Below are 17,317 nucleotides of genomic sequence, written 5' to 3'. Positions count from 1 at the left end.
CCAAGCTCATCCTGCTGCTTCTCCTACACCCTTCCTTCCTTCTCTCCACATCCACTCTGGGCACTCCTGCATCTTGACCTCACCTGGACCCATTCTTTCTATACTCACTCCGTATCGTTTTGTTCTCCAGTTAAAGAAAGTACAGACAATAACCACCAAGTCGAACTCGATCAGACAGGGGAAAAACCAACTTTTCCCTGTTGTCATGAATGGCAAAGAAGATGTTTTGTGGTGCACTGAGCTCGAGAGGTGAGCAAGGCTGCACTTGGTGAGGGAAATGGTGCAGAGACAGGAAGGGGAGGAACGTATTGTCCAGAGCAGCAGCACAAATAAACTAAGATGCTTACCTTAATTCTAAAATAGTCTCTCAGCCTCCTGGGAGTGGGTCTGAGAGTAAATAGAGTACCTTTTCAGTTAGCCCTTATTTCCTGGTAGAAATGGTGGGTGGTGAGCAATCTGACGCATGAGGTCAGCACCGCCTGAGTCAGGATATATGAGGAACCAGTCAAAGATGAGCCCCTTGCTCTTCTAGGAAGATTTCTCTACCACGTTGTTCGTTTTATAGCTGATTCTGCTTAAGCCACACTCTGTCTTCTCCCTTTTCCCTTTATGGTGCGAGATTTGTCTACTTAGGTGCAAAGAACCATGCCTGATTTCAAGTCTTGTGGATTTTTTCCTATTTTTAAAATTATTATTCACTGGTAATGTAGTTTAAAGTTATGAATTTTCCTCTTTACATGTTTGACTGCGTTCCAAAGATGTTGTTTTCATTCCAGACGTTTCAGTTCTAGTTTTATTTCTTTGGCTTAACAGTAGATCTCTAGGGCTAGAGATACAGCTCAGTGGCGCAGCTTGCCTGACAAGTGCAAGGTCCTGAGTTTGATTCTCAGTGCCAAAAACTAAATAAATAAACTATAGATCTCTTAGCAGGAGTAGAGAATAACTTTGCTCAATCCATTCTGTAGATTCTTCTTGATTTGAGACCCAAACATATAAAGGTTTGAGTGGAGCTATGTTAATTATATTATCAAGTTCTAAAGCTGTCTAATACTGGGATCCAGTGTTACCTGTACCCTCCTGCCAGGCCTAGTCATACCTGTATACAGAACTGGGATGCTTAGGAATACTCACTATAACTTGTGTGAGTCTCTGATGGTTGACATTCTTCTGGGCTGTTTCTGTGAGTGACCTTGTTCCTTAAAGGAAATTGCTTAACTTACCCCATCATTGTGTTTGGAAGATACATGTACATGATTGCTGTATTGCTTGGTATTTAATCATATGGTTCTTAATTCTTATGATGCAATCAAGAAAGGTCCCCTGAGCATACCAAATAAGCATCAGGAAGGTGGTGCTAGTGCTGGGGGTGCACCAGGCAGGTGTCCTTATGGATGAGATTGTTGAGCAAGTGCTCTGTAGAACTTGGGTCTCCTGGCAGGCAGGAAAGGGCCCATTCGAGGGCACTGTGGGCCTGGCTGATGGGGGTGGGATAAATGGAAAGTCACAGCACAGCACAGTTGGCCACCTGGCCAATGTTAGGATTCCAGTGGCTCTTGGGAGGGTCAGGCACTTCTGACTCCTTGTCTTTTCACCCCGGTGCTCTCCCAGGATCTTCGGCTTTCCCGTACACTACACGGACGTGTCCAACATGGGCCGTGGTGCCCGCCAGAAGCTGCTTGGGAGGTCCTGGAGCGTGCCCGTCATCAGACACCTCTTCGCCCCCTTGAAGGACTACTTTGCATGTGAATAGTTCTGCCCAGACCTGCTCTGGCACTGGGGTGTGGGGGCAGAGCCAGGGCCACAGAGGTGCCCTGATTCCTGAAGGTGCTGCCCCCAGCTCTGCCCTTCCTCAGCTCAGCTGTGTGGGTCTCACTGTACCTCAGTTTTCTCCTGCTCAGTCTGAGCAGGGCCACCTGACCCTCTGTTGCAGGCTGAGCCCGAGGTGCTGCCTCCTTGCGCACAATTCAGACCTGGCTGCTCAGAGCGGCCAAACATGGTGCTCATTTTTCTTCTCCTAAGACTTTAAAACTTGAAGTAGGTAGTGAAATGTTTTTCTCCCCTCTCCTGGGTATACCACTCAGAGAAATGATAGCTAAGATACCAAAACTACAGTGCTGACAGCTCTCCAAGACTCAGGTCAATGCTGCAAAATAATCCAAGACAGTTATTGTACAACTTTTTAAAAATGTCTGCAACTTCATGTTTACAGGAGTATTCAGTTGTAGACACATAGTTGAGGGACATTTTAAGGGCCTGGGATGTCTTTTTCTAGGGCTAGCCGAAGAGGAAGTGACATGTATATCTTTCTTGAATTTTACCCAGCATATTTCCCTGCCTTGCTGCAGGCGCTGGAGTCTGCCTTTAGAGTATTTCCCTTGATGATGATTTCAGCAGGGATGATGTCATCGTCACCACATTCAGGGCTACTTTTCCCCACTAATCCAAGGGCAGGGGCCACCCTTACCTAAATCCCTCCCCTTGACTGCAATAGAACCCTCGGAGGAGCTCAGGAAAGAAAGGGTGGCTCAGTTGTATCATACAAGCTGCCATGTATTAGGTGGGCAAGTTCTACCCTTTACCTCCCTCTTCCCTATGTCAGGGGCCTGAAGGAAGGAGGGACTTTAGACAAGAGCACCCCAATCCCCTCCCAAAAGACCTACCCTCAATAGGCATAGGTCCTGTGAGAAGCCTGAAACCCTAATTCCTCATCTGTCTTCAAGAAGCTGTGACAGCCAGAAGCAGAGCACATTGCCCCTGCATCTAAGAGATGGTGGGGAAACTGCAATAAAAACTTGATCCTCCTTCCAGAGATTTTAAAATCCTTTTTTATTCCACAATACATCACTTTTTTAGGGGATGGGACGTCAGACACGCTGCATTTCAGAAATGCTGTAGTAATGGTTTTTAACACCTTTTTACTCTTCTTGCTGGTGCTATTTCGTAGGACAAGGAACAACTTTGACAAGTTTTGTGGGGCTTTATATAGTTTTTAAAATCTCAGTCTTCTATTTTTATGTTCATGTTTTCATTAAAATTTTTTTGTAAGTGGAGCCACATAACAAGTATGGGGAGAATATTGTGCCTTGTTTCAACAGTTTTTGCTAATTTTTAGGCCATACAATAATGGATACCTAGAGTTTACCTTATTCTGTTTAATTAAAATCAGTATTTCTATATATAACAGTCTGGTGTCGCTTTTGTTCTTCTGCAGGTCAGTTGGGCAGGGCCAGTGTTGGGGGGTGGCGACAGTGTAAGAGTTGTTGGTGGTGGCAGGTGATTCTTTTAAGTATAGTGGGAGAACCCAGGGTCCTCCCACTGGATCCAGCAAAATTCCGATGAACCAGCATCCCCTACAGGGCTGCTCCTGCTATGAACTACTTTGAATTTTTTGTCTAGAAAATGTAGGGGTGAGCTCTAGGAATTTCATGCTGCTGGTTTAGGGATCACAATGATTGAATGTCTAAACCTTGGCTTCCGAGTCTTCATTTAAAGCCTAACATCTGGGAAACCCTTAGCCGGACCTTATTTTTTAGATGACCACCCACAAGAATGCTGGGGGCAGTTCTCATACTTCTCAGGAATTCTGCTGCTGCACCTTGCTCCACAGCTGTCCGGTTGTCATTTTGCAGAACAGCCACCTTCACTGAGGAAGCTGTTGGGTGTCCTTGGGAATGAGTGCTTTCAACTGATGCCTCAGACTAAAGTCCTACCGTGCATTGAATATATCTGTTGCCCTTTTACACCTAAACCGCGACTCCTACCAGTAGCCCTATCTTAGTTTATCTGGGGCCAGCTATGTAGGTGTCCTGAGGCCAGAGCCAAGGAAAAACCCTTTCCAAGGGAATAAGGTATGGATGGGATACACAGGGTAGTTCATCAACTGAGCAGCAGTGAGACTTGGTTCCTCTCTGATTCCTCATTTTTATTTTGGGGCAGGGGTTCAATAGGGCCTCACTATGTAGTTTAGGCTGGTCTTTGAACTGCCTCCCAGGCTGGCCTCCAAATCAGAGGTCCTCCTGCCTTAGCCTACAGAGTGCTGGGATTATAGGTGTGTGCCACTACACCTGGCCTTCATTTCTTGATTTGTGACATGGGTTATAATATGGACATATCTTTGATAGTTGCATATCCTTTTCTTTTTCACAATGAGATGCACCATTCTTGGAGGCACTGCAATACGTGTTGGTGCATGGGGAGGTGGAACAAGCTTAAACTTGTGTTCCATCTTCCTGCTCTAAACGGTTTTCCTGGGCTAGAGGATGAATTGGCTCTTAAGCTGATAAGAACAGATAGCATAGTTGATCTTTGCCAAAAGCCTGAGAAGTGGCAATTGCATGTCATAGATCAGGTTCCCAAAGAATATGGGGACTTGAGAGGCTTCAGGAATGTGAGATGGGAAACTACGCAGGTTATTAGAAAGTCAGCACAGGCTAGAACAGCCCAGTTGAGTTGTCATGGTGAGACCAGGCAATTAGTAAGAAGCTGCCCCTGAACTCCGCTGCAGTGTTGGGACCCAAGGGGCCTTGGCTGCCCAATTAAGCCATCTTGTGTACAGTTGTGTAGCAAATGCCAGGACAAGATGAAGCAAAATAAGCAGCCCCGACCTCAAAATCCCAAAAGAAGAGATGGCCTTGCCCTCCAGGTGAGGGGTGCTCGGTTGTTGGCCTGCTTGTGTGGCAGGCTGGGGGAGGCCATGGAGAGGCCATGTGTGTAGTTATTACTGTTTTGTCAGAATGGGGCCAGGCTGGGCTCTTAGTGTTTCCAGGCTCTGTGGTAACGGGAGATATATGATGGACACACTGGGGAGGAAGTCACAGTTTGCATCCACAGTGAGCCTTTTTTGGAACAGTTGGGATTACTGAAGTTCAAGGGCCAAATCTGGGTGCAGTGGTTTACCTGGCAGGCGAAAGTCCTTCACTGCTATGAGGGGCATTGTGGAAATGAGATCCACCAGCCATGCAGTGTTTGTGACAATGATGACTGAGCACTGGTAGTAAGGACCCATGTTTGTGAATAATAAGTCTTCCAAAGGGTCGGGACAATATTGCTCCAGATGTACAACTGCTGCTCACCAGCAGCAACTGGTATCCAGTGCTCCTCATAGCCGCCCCCATCATGTCAGGTCCCAGTGCTGCTTGTTGCGGTGGCTTCGGCATCTGGGACCCCAGAGCGATGGAAAAGATGTTGTGGTGGTGTGGTGGTGGTCAGCCCAATAGATCATCCCATCCTTTATCTGCCTGGCATCCTAGCCAGCTGCTTGAATGCTTTTGTGCCTGGCCTGTGCTTGGTCCTTACTCTCTGGGAGCCAGAATGTCTGGATTCTGTTGTGGTGTCCCACTCTACTAATTTGTGACCTCTTAATGTGTGCTTCATAGCCCCCCTGCCTCAGTTTACCCAGCTATACAATATCAGCTTCATAGGGCTGATGCGTGGATTGAATGATTCAGGGTTAGTGAAGCAACATGGGAGCTGCTTTTGTATTAATATTCCAGAATCTCCTAGTAACCCAGCCCAGAGTCTGATGATGGTGATTATGGTAAGGGTTTGTCGTAATAGTCCCAGAGCTACACAGCTATCACCCTCAGGTGTTGTGAGTTGAAGTCTGGTCTTCTAGGCCAAAGAAGTCTACATGCGCTCCTTTTTCTCACCATATTTGGTTGTTTGTATTTTGTTTTGTTTTGCTAGACCTTGAAATTACCCACTGCCCTTTGCAGCCTGGGGTACAATTTGTCTGCCTTCCTTGCTTCTTTCTCTCCCATCCAGCCTAACTTCTCTCTTTTTTCCTTTCCTTCTTTTTGCTGAAATTTATTGATTTAAAAAAACATTTTTTTTCCCACCTTGGGCTACATAGTGAGTTTATTAAAAAATCTTAAACACAAATTTATTACTTTTTAACTTTTAATTTATTGGTTTTTTTGTGTGACAGGGCCTCAGGCTGGTCTTGAATTCACTATATACTCCAGGCTACCCTGGAGGTTGTGGAAATTACTGCATCAGCCTTCAGAACGCTGCAATTACAGGCATGGGCCATCATACCTTATTTAAAAATTTTAGATTTACAGAAAAGTAATGACTAGTACAAAGAATTCCTAAATGTGCACTACGCGAGTTCCCAACATACTAACATTCTGTAGCATTTACTATATTGTTTGCTATAATGTTTTGCTGAGTCACTGGAGAGCAAGTTGCAGACATGGTCCCTTTAAATCTTTGTATGTGTATTTCTTAAAAAGAATATTTTCTTATAAAACTACAGTATATTTATCACAATCAGGAAGTGAACATTCATCCATTTTATTTTCTGGTCTACAAATCTTACTTAGATTTTGCTAGTTGGTCCTATAGTGTCTTTATTGAGGAAAAACATCCATACCTTTTTTCTGGTTCAGTACAGTCTAGAATCACAGGTTGCTTTTATTTATTTATTTATTCAGAGGCTGTCTGTGTAGTTCAGCCTAGTCTTGAACTCATGGCAATCCTGTTGGCTCAGCCTCCCAAGTACTGGAATTTCAGGCATGTTCCACCATGCCTGGCAATTTCTGATTTTTAAAACAATTAAAACTGCACAGTGACACATGCCTGTAATCCTGGCACTCAGGGTGGCCAAGTCAGGAGAATGGCAAATTCAAGTCCTGCCTAGCCAATATAGTGAGATACTTGTCAAAAAATGACAAGCCAGGCGGGGTGTGGTGGCATATGCCTGTAACCCCAACACTTGGGAGGCCGAGGCAGGAGGATTGCTGTAAATTCTAGGCCAGCCTGGACTACACAGTGAGTACAAGGCCAACATGAACTACATACAGAGACCCTGTCTGAAAAGGAGAAAGAAAAAGGAAAAAAGAAAAAAGAGAAGCCAGTGATGGTGGCAGAAACCTGTAATCCTAGCACTCTGGGAGGCTGAGACAGGAGGATTGAAAGTTCAAACTCTATTTAGCAATTCAGTGAACTCTGTCTTAAAATAAAAAAATGGCTGGAGATGCAGATTAGTGCAAAGACCCTGGTTTCAATCTCCAGTACCACCATCACTACCAGGCTGAGGATATAGCTTACTGGTATTGTCCTGGGCTCAGTCCCCCATTACAAAAACAAAACAAAACAAAACAAAACACTCTTAACTATGAATGTATACAAGCAGTGTATTAAGTGTGGTGCTTCAAGTCTTATAACCTATCTGTTCTCTGAGTCTTGGTTTATCTGACATGTTAGCACTGCACAAAGAAAACAGGTTGGAGGCTGGGTCAGTGTTTCCCCCCAAATAAGACTTTGCCGGAAAATAATCAGCCTTGAAAACTAAAGATCAAAAGTGCCAGCCCCAGGAAGCTGGGCATAGTGGTGCACATCTGTAATCCCAGCACTCAGGAGGCTGAGGCAGGTGAACTGTTGCAAGTTTGAGACCAGACTGGTCTACAAAGTGAGCTCAAGGCCAGCCTGAACTGCATAGTGAGACCCTGTCTCAAAAAGAAAAAAAAGAAAGCCAGCCCAATCGGCAGATGCTTGCCTTCCATGCCTTACAGAGTACCACTGAGCAGGAGAAGAGTGGTGAATAAATCAAACTGAATAAGTCAATGCTGTTCCCTCCTCTGCCTGAAACAACCTTTTTCCCTTGCCAGGCTTAGGGTCTACTTCTCACCTCTCCCTAGAAACCTTCCTTGCCTCCTTTCTAGGTAGGATAGGGAGCACTTCCATACTTGGAGTCCCTCTGCTCTAAGTATAGATAGGAAACTGTCACCAAAGTCTGTGGTATAATTTTTTCTTTCTTTTATTTATTTTTTAGTTTTTGAAACAGGGTGTCACTATGTAGTTAGGGCTGGTCTTGAACTCATTATGTAGCCCAGGCTGGTCTTGAACTCTCAGCAGCCCTGCTTCAGCCTCCCAAATGTTGGGATAGCAGGTGCACGCCACCATGCTTGGCTATAATTTTCTATTTTTGTAATCATCTCTTCTATGAATTTCTGAGATCCTTAACATGTTTTCTTTCATTCATTAGAGCTGAGCTCTCCTAACACCATTTTTTAGTTCAATAAAGTTATACGATTGTAAAACTCAGGCCTTGATGTCATGGTGTTGTTTTTGTAGAGAAGACACAATTTATGTGATAATGTGATTACTTTTCATATTAAAACAGTGGTTTAAAGTTGGATATTAAAGGCGGAGTATAGCTCAGTGGTTGAGCACTTGCCTCGTTTATGAAAAGTCTTGGGTTCCATCCAAAGCACTGCAAACAAACAAGCCAAAAATAAAAACAATTAAAACACCCCAGCTATTCCTTTGCAGGATACACATTCTCATTTCTTCTTAGCCTCTGGGCTTTTACAGCCAAGGCTGAATCTGACCCAGATGACCTTGGCTAGCTTGGGAGGAGGGTGGACTCACAGGACAGGACACTTGCCCTCTCTTATCTCTTTGGGAACTGTTGTGGGAGGATAGGCAGGTTTTATTCTCGTAGCCAGCCATTGCTCATGCAGTTCCTGTTACTCCTGTGTGTCCAGACCCAGGTCCACGTTCTCTAGTCTGACATTGGAAGTGCTTTTTTACTTTTTCCACTGATCTCATCCCCTACACTAACGTCCCCACTTATCCAAACAAAATGACCTGTAGATATTACACTAATTGATGCACATAATCTGATTATTGATATTAAATGAAAAGACCCATTTACTAACATTTACAGAGCACAAACTGTTAGGAGTACTCTGTATTTTATATACGTCTTTCCCCCCCATGAGTGGTGCTGGAGATGGAAGCCAGGGTGTTGCCCATGCTAGGCAAGTGCTCTATCCTTGAGCTACACCCCCAACCTATACACATCTCATTGAATTCTAAGCTCCTAGTAGAGTCACTAGTTGAACCTAGATATTAGCTTTGCTATTTATGAAACTTATTTAGCCTGTTGGAATTTTAATGTCTTCTTGTATAAAATCATGGTATCAGATAATTGATTGTTGATGCTTTGTATGAATTCATTGTGATGTTAATATTACTACTGTTGCTATAATCATTTGGTTACAGAGATCTCTGCTGTTCCCCTACACACACTTGCTAAAGTGCCTGCCCATGGGTTGACCGGCACTCCTGCCCCAGCTCCCCATCCCTTCTCTGAACTCCTCACTGAGCTTCAATACCTAACCAGGGCCTGGAAGACACCTCTAACACCTTGCTCAGCACAGTGCAAGCGCCCTCACTCTGCCTCCTGGCTAGCGCTGTCTGATTTGTAATTAAATAGGTATTTGTATCATTGTGTCCTCTGCCTCCTGCTTCCACTGCCAGACTGGAAATTTAAGAGGTCAAAGTTTGTGTCTGGTTTTGTTCACCATCAAATCCCTTCTTGGATAGGGAAAATCAGTAGTATTTGTTGAATACACGAATAAATGATATCTAGACAAAAACCAGTCCAAAAGCTGGATCAACCTCATTCTGGGTAAAACAGTTGTTCTCTTTGAGCCTTAGGGTTTTTTTTTTTTTTTTTTAGTTAGGGTCTTCATATGTAGCTCAGGCTGACTTCGAATTTGCAGCAATCCTTCTGCCTCAGGGTCCAGAGTACTGAGATTACAGATGTGCGCCACCACGCCCGGCTTCAGCCTAAGTTTTATGGGGTATAATGTGTCATTCATTCTCTCAACAAAACTGTAATGAGAAGCTAGGTGGTCGGGCGTGGTGGCGCACGTAACCTCAGCACTTGGAGGCTGAGGCAGCAGGATCGTTGCATATTTGAGTCCAGCCTGGGCTACATAGGAGACCTTATCGCAATCAAAACAAAACAAAACAGCATCTCAGTCAAAACAAAGCAACAAAACAACAACAAAACCAAAAGCTAGGTAGAGGCACTGGGAAATGGCCCAGGACACGAATAAGGAGCTCGTTTCCGTGTACTTAAGGGGAAGGCAGACAGTGAAGGTATGAACAAATAAACACGACTTTATGTAGTACTAAGAAAAAAAACCCCGTGTGATAGTACAGGTTCATTACCGACAGAACGTGTTTTTGAGGTGACTTTTAAATCTCTTCCCAAACCGCATATTAAGTATCTTTGCCCAACAATCCATTGTAGCGGAAATTCCCTATAAAACCAATTTCCTTTTGGCCACTGCTACTGAGACCTTGCAACTAACTGGGCCTCAGCTTCCAGGCGGATCACAAACTGCATGCGCGGGCGGTCATTGGCCGCAGCCTACCACGTGCTCAGCCTTCCGGACAGCCGGCGCCTCTCCTCGGCTGTCCATCAACGTCTGGGCTCCGCCCCCCGGCGCGAGGCCCAGAGCCTCTCTATAAAAGGAGCCGGCGGGTGATGACGAGCCTATACGTCGTCGCGTCACGAGGGGGGTGCGTGTGAGGTCATCGCGCGGGCGGCCGGGCGGGGTCTGGCGGTTTGAACGAGACGAAGACGGAACCGGAGCCGGGCGCGGGCTGTAGACGCGGTTCCCCTGAGAGCCGGTGAGCCGGCTACCGGGCCTGGAGCGGCGGCAGTGGGAGCAGCCGTGTGGGCCTCGGCTGGGCAGGCGCGGGCACTAAGCGGCAGCTCCATACGGCGGTGCAGTTTAGGCCGGGTGGGGGAAGGGCGGGGCCGTGACCCGGCTTGCGCGGGCTGGCCCGGGGGGCGCGCGCTGCTCCCCGCTGGGGGGCGGGTCCTGGGGCCGGAAGTAGGGCTGCCCCTGGGCTGCGTGGGGGCTTCTGGGCAGCCGCGGTGGAGCTCGCGCTCTGGCGGCGGGAGATCCCCGAGCGGCTGGATCCCGGAGAGGTGTGTGTGAGCGAGATGGGCCTTGCAGAGGGCTCTAAGAACCCACAGTGTGGGAGGCAGTATTGTCTCGTGGGTGAGATTCAAGTTGTATATTCAGATCTATGTTCGATTCCCTGTTGTGCGACCTTGGGGGTAGGTGCTTTAATCTCTTTGGGCCTCAGCTTCCGCATCTGTAAAATGGGAATAAGTATACAAAGGTTTGCGTGCAGTTCTCGGGAAAAGTAAGCTAGCTGTTTGGACTTCATCCTTTCATTGGTGGGTGTCTGGCATTGAATGCCTGCTAGGTGCTAGGCATCATGCTAAGCCGGTGCTACCCCTTAGTACCCGGCAGTAGGCAAAACACGCTCTTTAGGAGTCCACCTTACTTCCTAGAGAGCTAGGAAATAAGATGACTACATGGACAAAATAATGTCTAGTTACTGGGACTACAGTGTAACAGTGTTATCAGTTCTTTTCCAGTCCCTGCTTAGCTGCAGGGGGTTCTGCAGGGCAGAGCCTGACCTGTGCCCTATTTTGGAGATGACGGTCCAGAGTTAGCTTGTTTCACACAGATGCTCTCATTGTTATGTGTCAGAGTACCTAGTGCAGTTTCTGTAGGGGCGTGCTATGCTTTGCAGTTAAGTGTTTTTACTTAGATTTTATTGTTTACTCCTAAACGTCACTGTGGGTAGAAGACAGTGGTTTACACGTTTTACAGGTGAGCCATTTATGATCAGAAAGGTGAAATGTCTTTTTTTTTGGTCTTTTTGAGATAGGGTCTTACTGTGCAGTTCAGGCCGGCCTTGAGCTCACTTTGTAGCCCAGGCTGGCCTTGAACTCTCAATGATCCTCCTGCCTCAGCCTTCCGAGTGCTGGGATTACAGGCCTGCGCCACCATGCCCAGCTAGGATGAAATGTCTTATCCAGCGTCACGTAGATCTTTTCCGTGGCATCTCTTTTCTCATAGGGTTTATGATGGCACCTTGAGAGTAATAGCCAGAATTGAGTAAAGAGGTTCTGGGTTCAGTCCCCAGCCTGGCAAAAAAAAAAAAAAAAAACCGGGAAGCGAAATATACCTGGGGAAACAAGCAGGGCCTTTGTTGTGGTGGCTGGAACCTGGGTCAGTGAGCACTGGGAGGGTGAGGCTTATGTGATAGTCATGGATCTTCCATTGAGACCAAGCCGTGGGACTACAGTTGAGGAATAGTGAGTGGTTCTGTAACTCTTGAGAAGGAGGCTCTGTTTTGACAGCCTGGGAGAGCCAATTAATTGATTGAGTCCGTGGATGTTTATTGTGCATCCACAGGGTGCCTAATTCCATATACTGTGTTTATTAGCTGCAGTTAGTGGAGCACATGGGACCAGGTATTAATGTACTGCTAATGAAAGAGTTTTAAATTATATGATAATGAAAGACCATTAATGTTTTCTAAGCTGGGGTGTGGTCAGGAGGCACACGTGGCTTTACCAGCTGCTTGCGTTTTATGATAGCACACAGACTACCTGATACATGTATGAATGTCACTAGGATAGATTACAGATGCTCCGCCTGGGACTATTTCTTGTTTCTCCTTGATGTCTAATAGCATTCTGCACACTGCATGCATTTCATTTATTTGTTCATTCAGGGATTTTAACTTGATCTGGTTTGTGATTCGGAAATTGCTTATGGCTACTGTGTAAGAACAGGTTGAAGATGGGTGTGGTGGCCCATGCTTATAATCCCAGCACTCAGGAGGCTGAGGCATGCGGATCACCTCAAGTTTGAGGCCACCCTGGACTACCAAGCGAGACTCTGTCTCAGGAAACCAACAACCAGATTGAGACGAAGTTGAGGACTTGCAGTGGATCTTGATGAGAGACAGTGGTCTCTGGCACTGAAATCCAGTGTGATGAATGAGATGACATCTATGTCCTGGACTGTGTTTAATACTTGTTATGTTTGATGTAATGTCAAGTATTTTGTATACCTTTTCTCATTTAAGTCTTTCCATGATCCTTTTTAGGTAGTCTGTATTAACTACATACATTATCACATACATTATTAACTGACATACATTAATTTAATAACTTGGCTAAGGTCACACAGGTAATGAGAAATGCTTTCACTTGCAAATCCAAGTCTCCCTGTTTTGAAATCTCAGTTCTTTGTATTGAGTGGGTTACCTCCTGGCCAAATCCGGTCTAGGATGGGTTCAGAAATGAAGACATTGTGCCCTTCCAGTGTGATAATTCTGATTGTAGAGGTTTGAATGGAAATGGATTAATTTCCCAGTGGAGTCAGGAATGAACTTGTGTTATCTCTAGCACAATAGGGTTTGATCAGCTGATTTGGGGACTGCAAGAGTGTTCATGGCTTAGCCTGAAATCCCAGCACTCCAGGAGGCTGAGGCAGGAGGAATGTTGTGAGTTCAAGGCCAGCCTGAACTGCATAGTGAGCCCTATCTCAAAAAGACCCCCCCCACCAAAAAAAAAGTTGATGGTTTGCTTTCTAAAAAGTTTACATAGATACTGTTGTCTCTTTAACACTGTCTTGGCAGCCTGAAGACAGTAGCATTTACTTAATGCTGACCATGTGGTAGCATTTATCAAGTGCCATGGAGTCTGTTGAGGGGCACAGACCTAGTAAAGTCATTTACTGCTATAGACCTTGGTCTTGCCTGCTCATAAGAAGGGGTTGGATGAGTTGGTCTGTGTCTGTTCTGGCTCTCACATTGTGTAGGTTGTGGCTTAGGAAGTTTGTAGCAGCTTTGTATAGGAGATAGATGTGGTGAGACCAACTTGTGCAATAGTTACCATGCGGAGGGAATGAAGCATCCCAAAGGAGCGAATGGTGGGGGTCTCATGGCTGTCCCAGATTGCTGTAAATCCCACCATTCATCCTTTTGGCATTGTTGACATCCCATGAAATGGAAAAAATTAATGTGTCAGGGTCACTATAAAATCTGCTGTTTTATAGTGTATCCTTATGGTGCATGCTCAAGGATTTCATTTAGATCTGGATTAGCTTGCTTTTATTGGCTATTGCCTTTTCTCCCTCCCTGTCTCTACTGGCAGTTAGGATGATCATTTTCAGATTTTAATGAGAGTAAAATGGTGGCCCACTTAAAACTGTACAATGGAATCTTTTTTTTTTGAGACAGGGACTTTTTATGTAGTTTGGGCTGCCCTTGAACTTACTGTGAATCCCAGGCTGGTCTGGAACTCATGGTGATCGTCCTGCCTCAGCCTCCCAAGTGTTCTTCTAGTTTAATTTTATATCAATCTCATTAAGATAGGGCCTAAATTTAGGTTGATATTGGGCTCTTTATTTGGGTCAACTTTATGCCTGGAAGTCCAGATTTAGGCTGGAATCTAGTGTCACTGGGAAGAAGGCAAAGCTGAAAAATTGTTTCTTATAGTTTGCTTGGGGTGAATTGAGAAAACTCCAGCTCATTTGTGTGCCCACTATCACACCAGCCTTTCTTTTTTTTCTTGAATGTTGTAGAAGATGGCAGTGAACGTATACTCAACGTCAGTCACCAGTGATAATCTAAGTCGACATGACATGCTGGCCTGGATCAATGAGTCTCTACAGTTGAATCTGACAAAGATTGAACAGTTGTGCTCAGGTAAGAGAAGTCTATTCGATCACTTTTCTAGGAAGGTCTAAAAGTCCTTCCAGAATGTGCAGACCTGTATGTTGACTGCAGAGCCGCATAGAGGCTGCTTTTTCTCTTAACCTTACCCAGCTTCCTTTTCCAAGAGGAACTGTGTTTAAGAAGAGAAGTCATCTGACCTGTGTGCCCCACCTCTTCTGCAGATCTCCAAGTTCTCAGTCTGTATCCAGCACATTCAGATTTCAGATGTCTTGATTGAGGATAATAGTTATATTACTGTTCTAGTTTTAACACTTACTTTTTTGGTGCTGGGTATTGAACCCAGGGCCTCATACTAGGCAGGTGCTGTATTGCCAAACTATACGACCTTCTGGTTTTGTATTAGTTCATCAGTGGCTGTTCTTATTCCGAAGAAATGTAAGACCAAAGGTAGGCAAATGCCATTTCAGCCACAATTTTGTTGAACTACAGTTTGACAGAGAGGCACTGACTTAAAAAAAGGACAAAGGGCGGCTGGGGATTTAGCTCAGCTGCACAGTGCCTGCCTGGCAAGCGCAAAGTCGTGAGTTTGATTCCCAGTACCAGAAAAAAAACCAAAAATAAAAAAAGAAAAATAAAAAAAAAATAAAAGAAGAACAAAGAGTGAAGCATGTTCTGTTTCTGCACATATATTTTGTATTTTAGGTAATCTTGGGATTTAGACCTGGACGTGTATTATTTGTATAACATTTAGAAAACCAGTAGAAAAGAATAATGCCTGTAATACCCTTATTCAGAGAGAGCTGCTGTTTGGATGTTTTTTCTGTCACCTTTCTATGTGTATGTATTCTTGACCCTTTTCATGTAATATATGCTTGACATTCCCCAGCATCATTTAATAAATTGCAAATAATTATTTAAGACAGGGTCTCACTAACACAGAAATTTATTTAGTTAGTTCAGACAGGATCTTGCTATATAGCAGTGATGGCGAACCTTTTAGTGCTTTCAGTGATATTAACAGCCTGCTGCGGTATTGTGCCATAGGTTTGCTACCACTGCTTTATAGCTGAGGCTGGCCTTAAGAACTCTTGATCCTCCTGCCTCAGCTTTCTGAGTGCTGGAGTTACAGGTGTAAGCCACCATGCCCAGCTGGAAATACTTATTTTGAATTGCCATGTACTCCTTTTTCTTCTCTGAGTTGCTTGCCCTCTTTTTTTGGCAGTTTTGGGGACTGAACCAAGGACTTTGCTCATGCTAGGCAAATGCTCTACCACTAAGTTACCCCCAGCCTGGTACATACTCTTTTATGTGGATTTGCTGGAGTTTAATTTTATTCCCATCTTTTTTTCTTTTTATCTTTTTGAGACAGGGTCTCGCTATGCAGTTCAGGCTGGCCTTGAGCTCACTTCTAGCCCAGGCTGGTCTCGAAATTGCAACAGTCCTTTTGCTTCAGCTTCCCAAGTGCTGGGATCACAGGCGTATGCCACCATGCCCGGCTTCATTCCCATCTTTGACATTTAGATTGTTGCTAATTTTTTGTTACTTATAATGGCTAGATTGAGTGTCTTTTAACAGATCTTTTTCCTCAGTGATTTCTAGCAGTGGAAATACTAGATCAAAGGGTATGAACTTTAGGCTTTTGGTAATTATTTCTCATAAAGGCATTTTCAGTATATGCTTTATAGACTTCTGCCTTACAAGAGTTCCTGAGTGTTCCTGAATTCTGACATAGTCAAAAACATGTCAGAGGGGCTGGGGATTTAGCTCAGCGGCACATTGCCTGCCTGGTGAGCTCAAGGTCCTGAGTTTGATTCCCGGTACCGGAAAACAAAAAAACAAAAAGAACAAAAAACAAAAAAACCCAAAAACGTCAGGTTATTAAAACTGTATCTTACACAGATAGGAGATGAAGTCAGGAATATGCCAGAAAAAGCTAGGCACAGTGGTGCATAGCTATAATCCCAGCACTCAGGAGGCTGAGGCAGGAGGATTACTCTGAGTTTGAGGACCATCTGGACTACATAGAGAGTTCAGGGCCAGCCTGAACTACAAAGTGAAACCCTGTCACAAAAAACCAAAACCAGAACTCAAAAAAACAAAAAGGTAAGGAAAGATTTTTGTCTTGAGAGGGCAAAGCCCTGAGATCCTACCCTCTTAGCATCTTGGCTGCCTGTGAAGTGGCTGAGTTCTGTAGCACTGTGGGCTTCTGGCCCATCAGCATTGTATATTCACCTTTGTGTGGCTCTGATGGTGAGACAAGGTGAGAATAATTTTCAGAGATAAGAGTTAACAGGTTGTTTCAAGATTTCATTCTTAATTCTGTAACCTCCCTACTTTGGAGGGAAAATCATCAAATATTTTGTTTCTTTATTCTTTATTTTTATTTTTTGGTACTGAGAATTGAACTCAGTACCTTGAGCTTGCCAGCAGACGTTGTGCTGCTGAGCTAAATCCCCAGCCCCATCAAATATTTTAGAAAGATAAATCACCAAAAAAGAAATCTGATCACAAAATGTTTTTGATATGGGATCCTTTTGTCAAAAAGGGACCACCCCTGCTTTTTGCCAAACATTCCTCTGTTCTCCCAGTGCCGTTCCATATTCAGGCCTCTCTGTTCTCTCAAGGCCCCAGCATGGTGTCTCATGCACGTAGAAGAGCTCTGAATGTTCAATGCGACACTCACTGGACATTCACTTTCTCCTCTTCTCCTTGTCCTCTTCGCTGAAGCTGTCATACTTCCTGTGCTTTAGAGAATAGGAGAAGTGTTCTGGCTTCCTTTTTCACAGCTTTTTTTTGTGGGGCGGGGTAGGGGCGGGTTTTTTTTTTTCCGGTACTGGGAATTGAACTCACGACCTTGCGCTTGCCAGGCAGGCGCTGTGCCGCTGAGCTAAATCCCCAGCCCCTTTCCCAGCTTCTTGTGGAGTCCTGGATAGCCCTTGAGTTCACGTAAGACACCTTGTCATTCTTGCTTCCATTGTACTGTTAATGGCCTGGGTAACCTATTCTGAGAATGGTACCATGC

General features: G+C 44.9%; 1 protein-coding gene across 7 annotated transcripts in view; it reads left to right on the top strand.

The window, feature by feature from the left end:
• Dnmt3b (DNA (cytosine-5-)-methyltransferase 3 beta) overlaps nt 1-3,176 on the top strand; it is a 46,418-nt gene extending 43,242 nt beyond the window's left edge. For 6 of the 7 annotated variants that reach the window (XM_013514153.1, XM_013514152.1, XM_013514151.1 and 3 more), the window contains 2 exons: nt 131-249; nt 1,609-3,176. In XM_013514153.1, the coding sequence (XP_013369607.1) occupies nt 131-249; nt 1,609-1,750 (261 nt within the window). In that variant the 3' untranslated portion in view covers nt 1,751-3,176. The remainder of the gene's footprint in view (nt 1-130; nt 250-1,608) is intronic. The other variant, XM_005384864.2, reaches the window with a different exon arrangement.
• The last annotated feature ends 14,141 nt before the right edge of the window (nt 3,177-17,317 follow it).

Source organism: Chinchilla lanigera, unplaced genomic scaffold (genome assembly GCF_000276665.1).
Source record: "Chinchilla lanigera isolate Chin_1 unplaced genomic scaffold, ChiLan1.0 scaffold00021, whole genome shotgun sequence".
NCBI lineage: Eukaryota > Metazoa > Chordata > Mammalia > Rodentia > Chinchillidae > Chinchilla > Chinchilla lanigera.
This window is presented reverse-complemented; position numbering and strand designations above follow the sequence as displayed.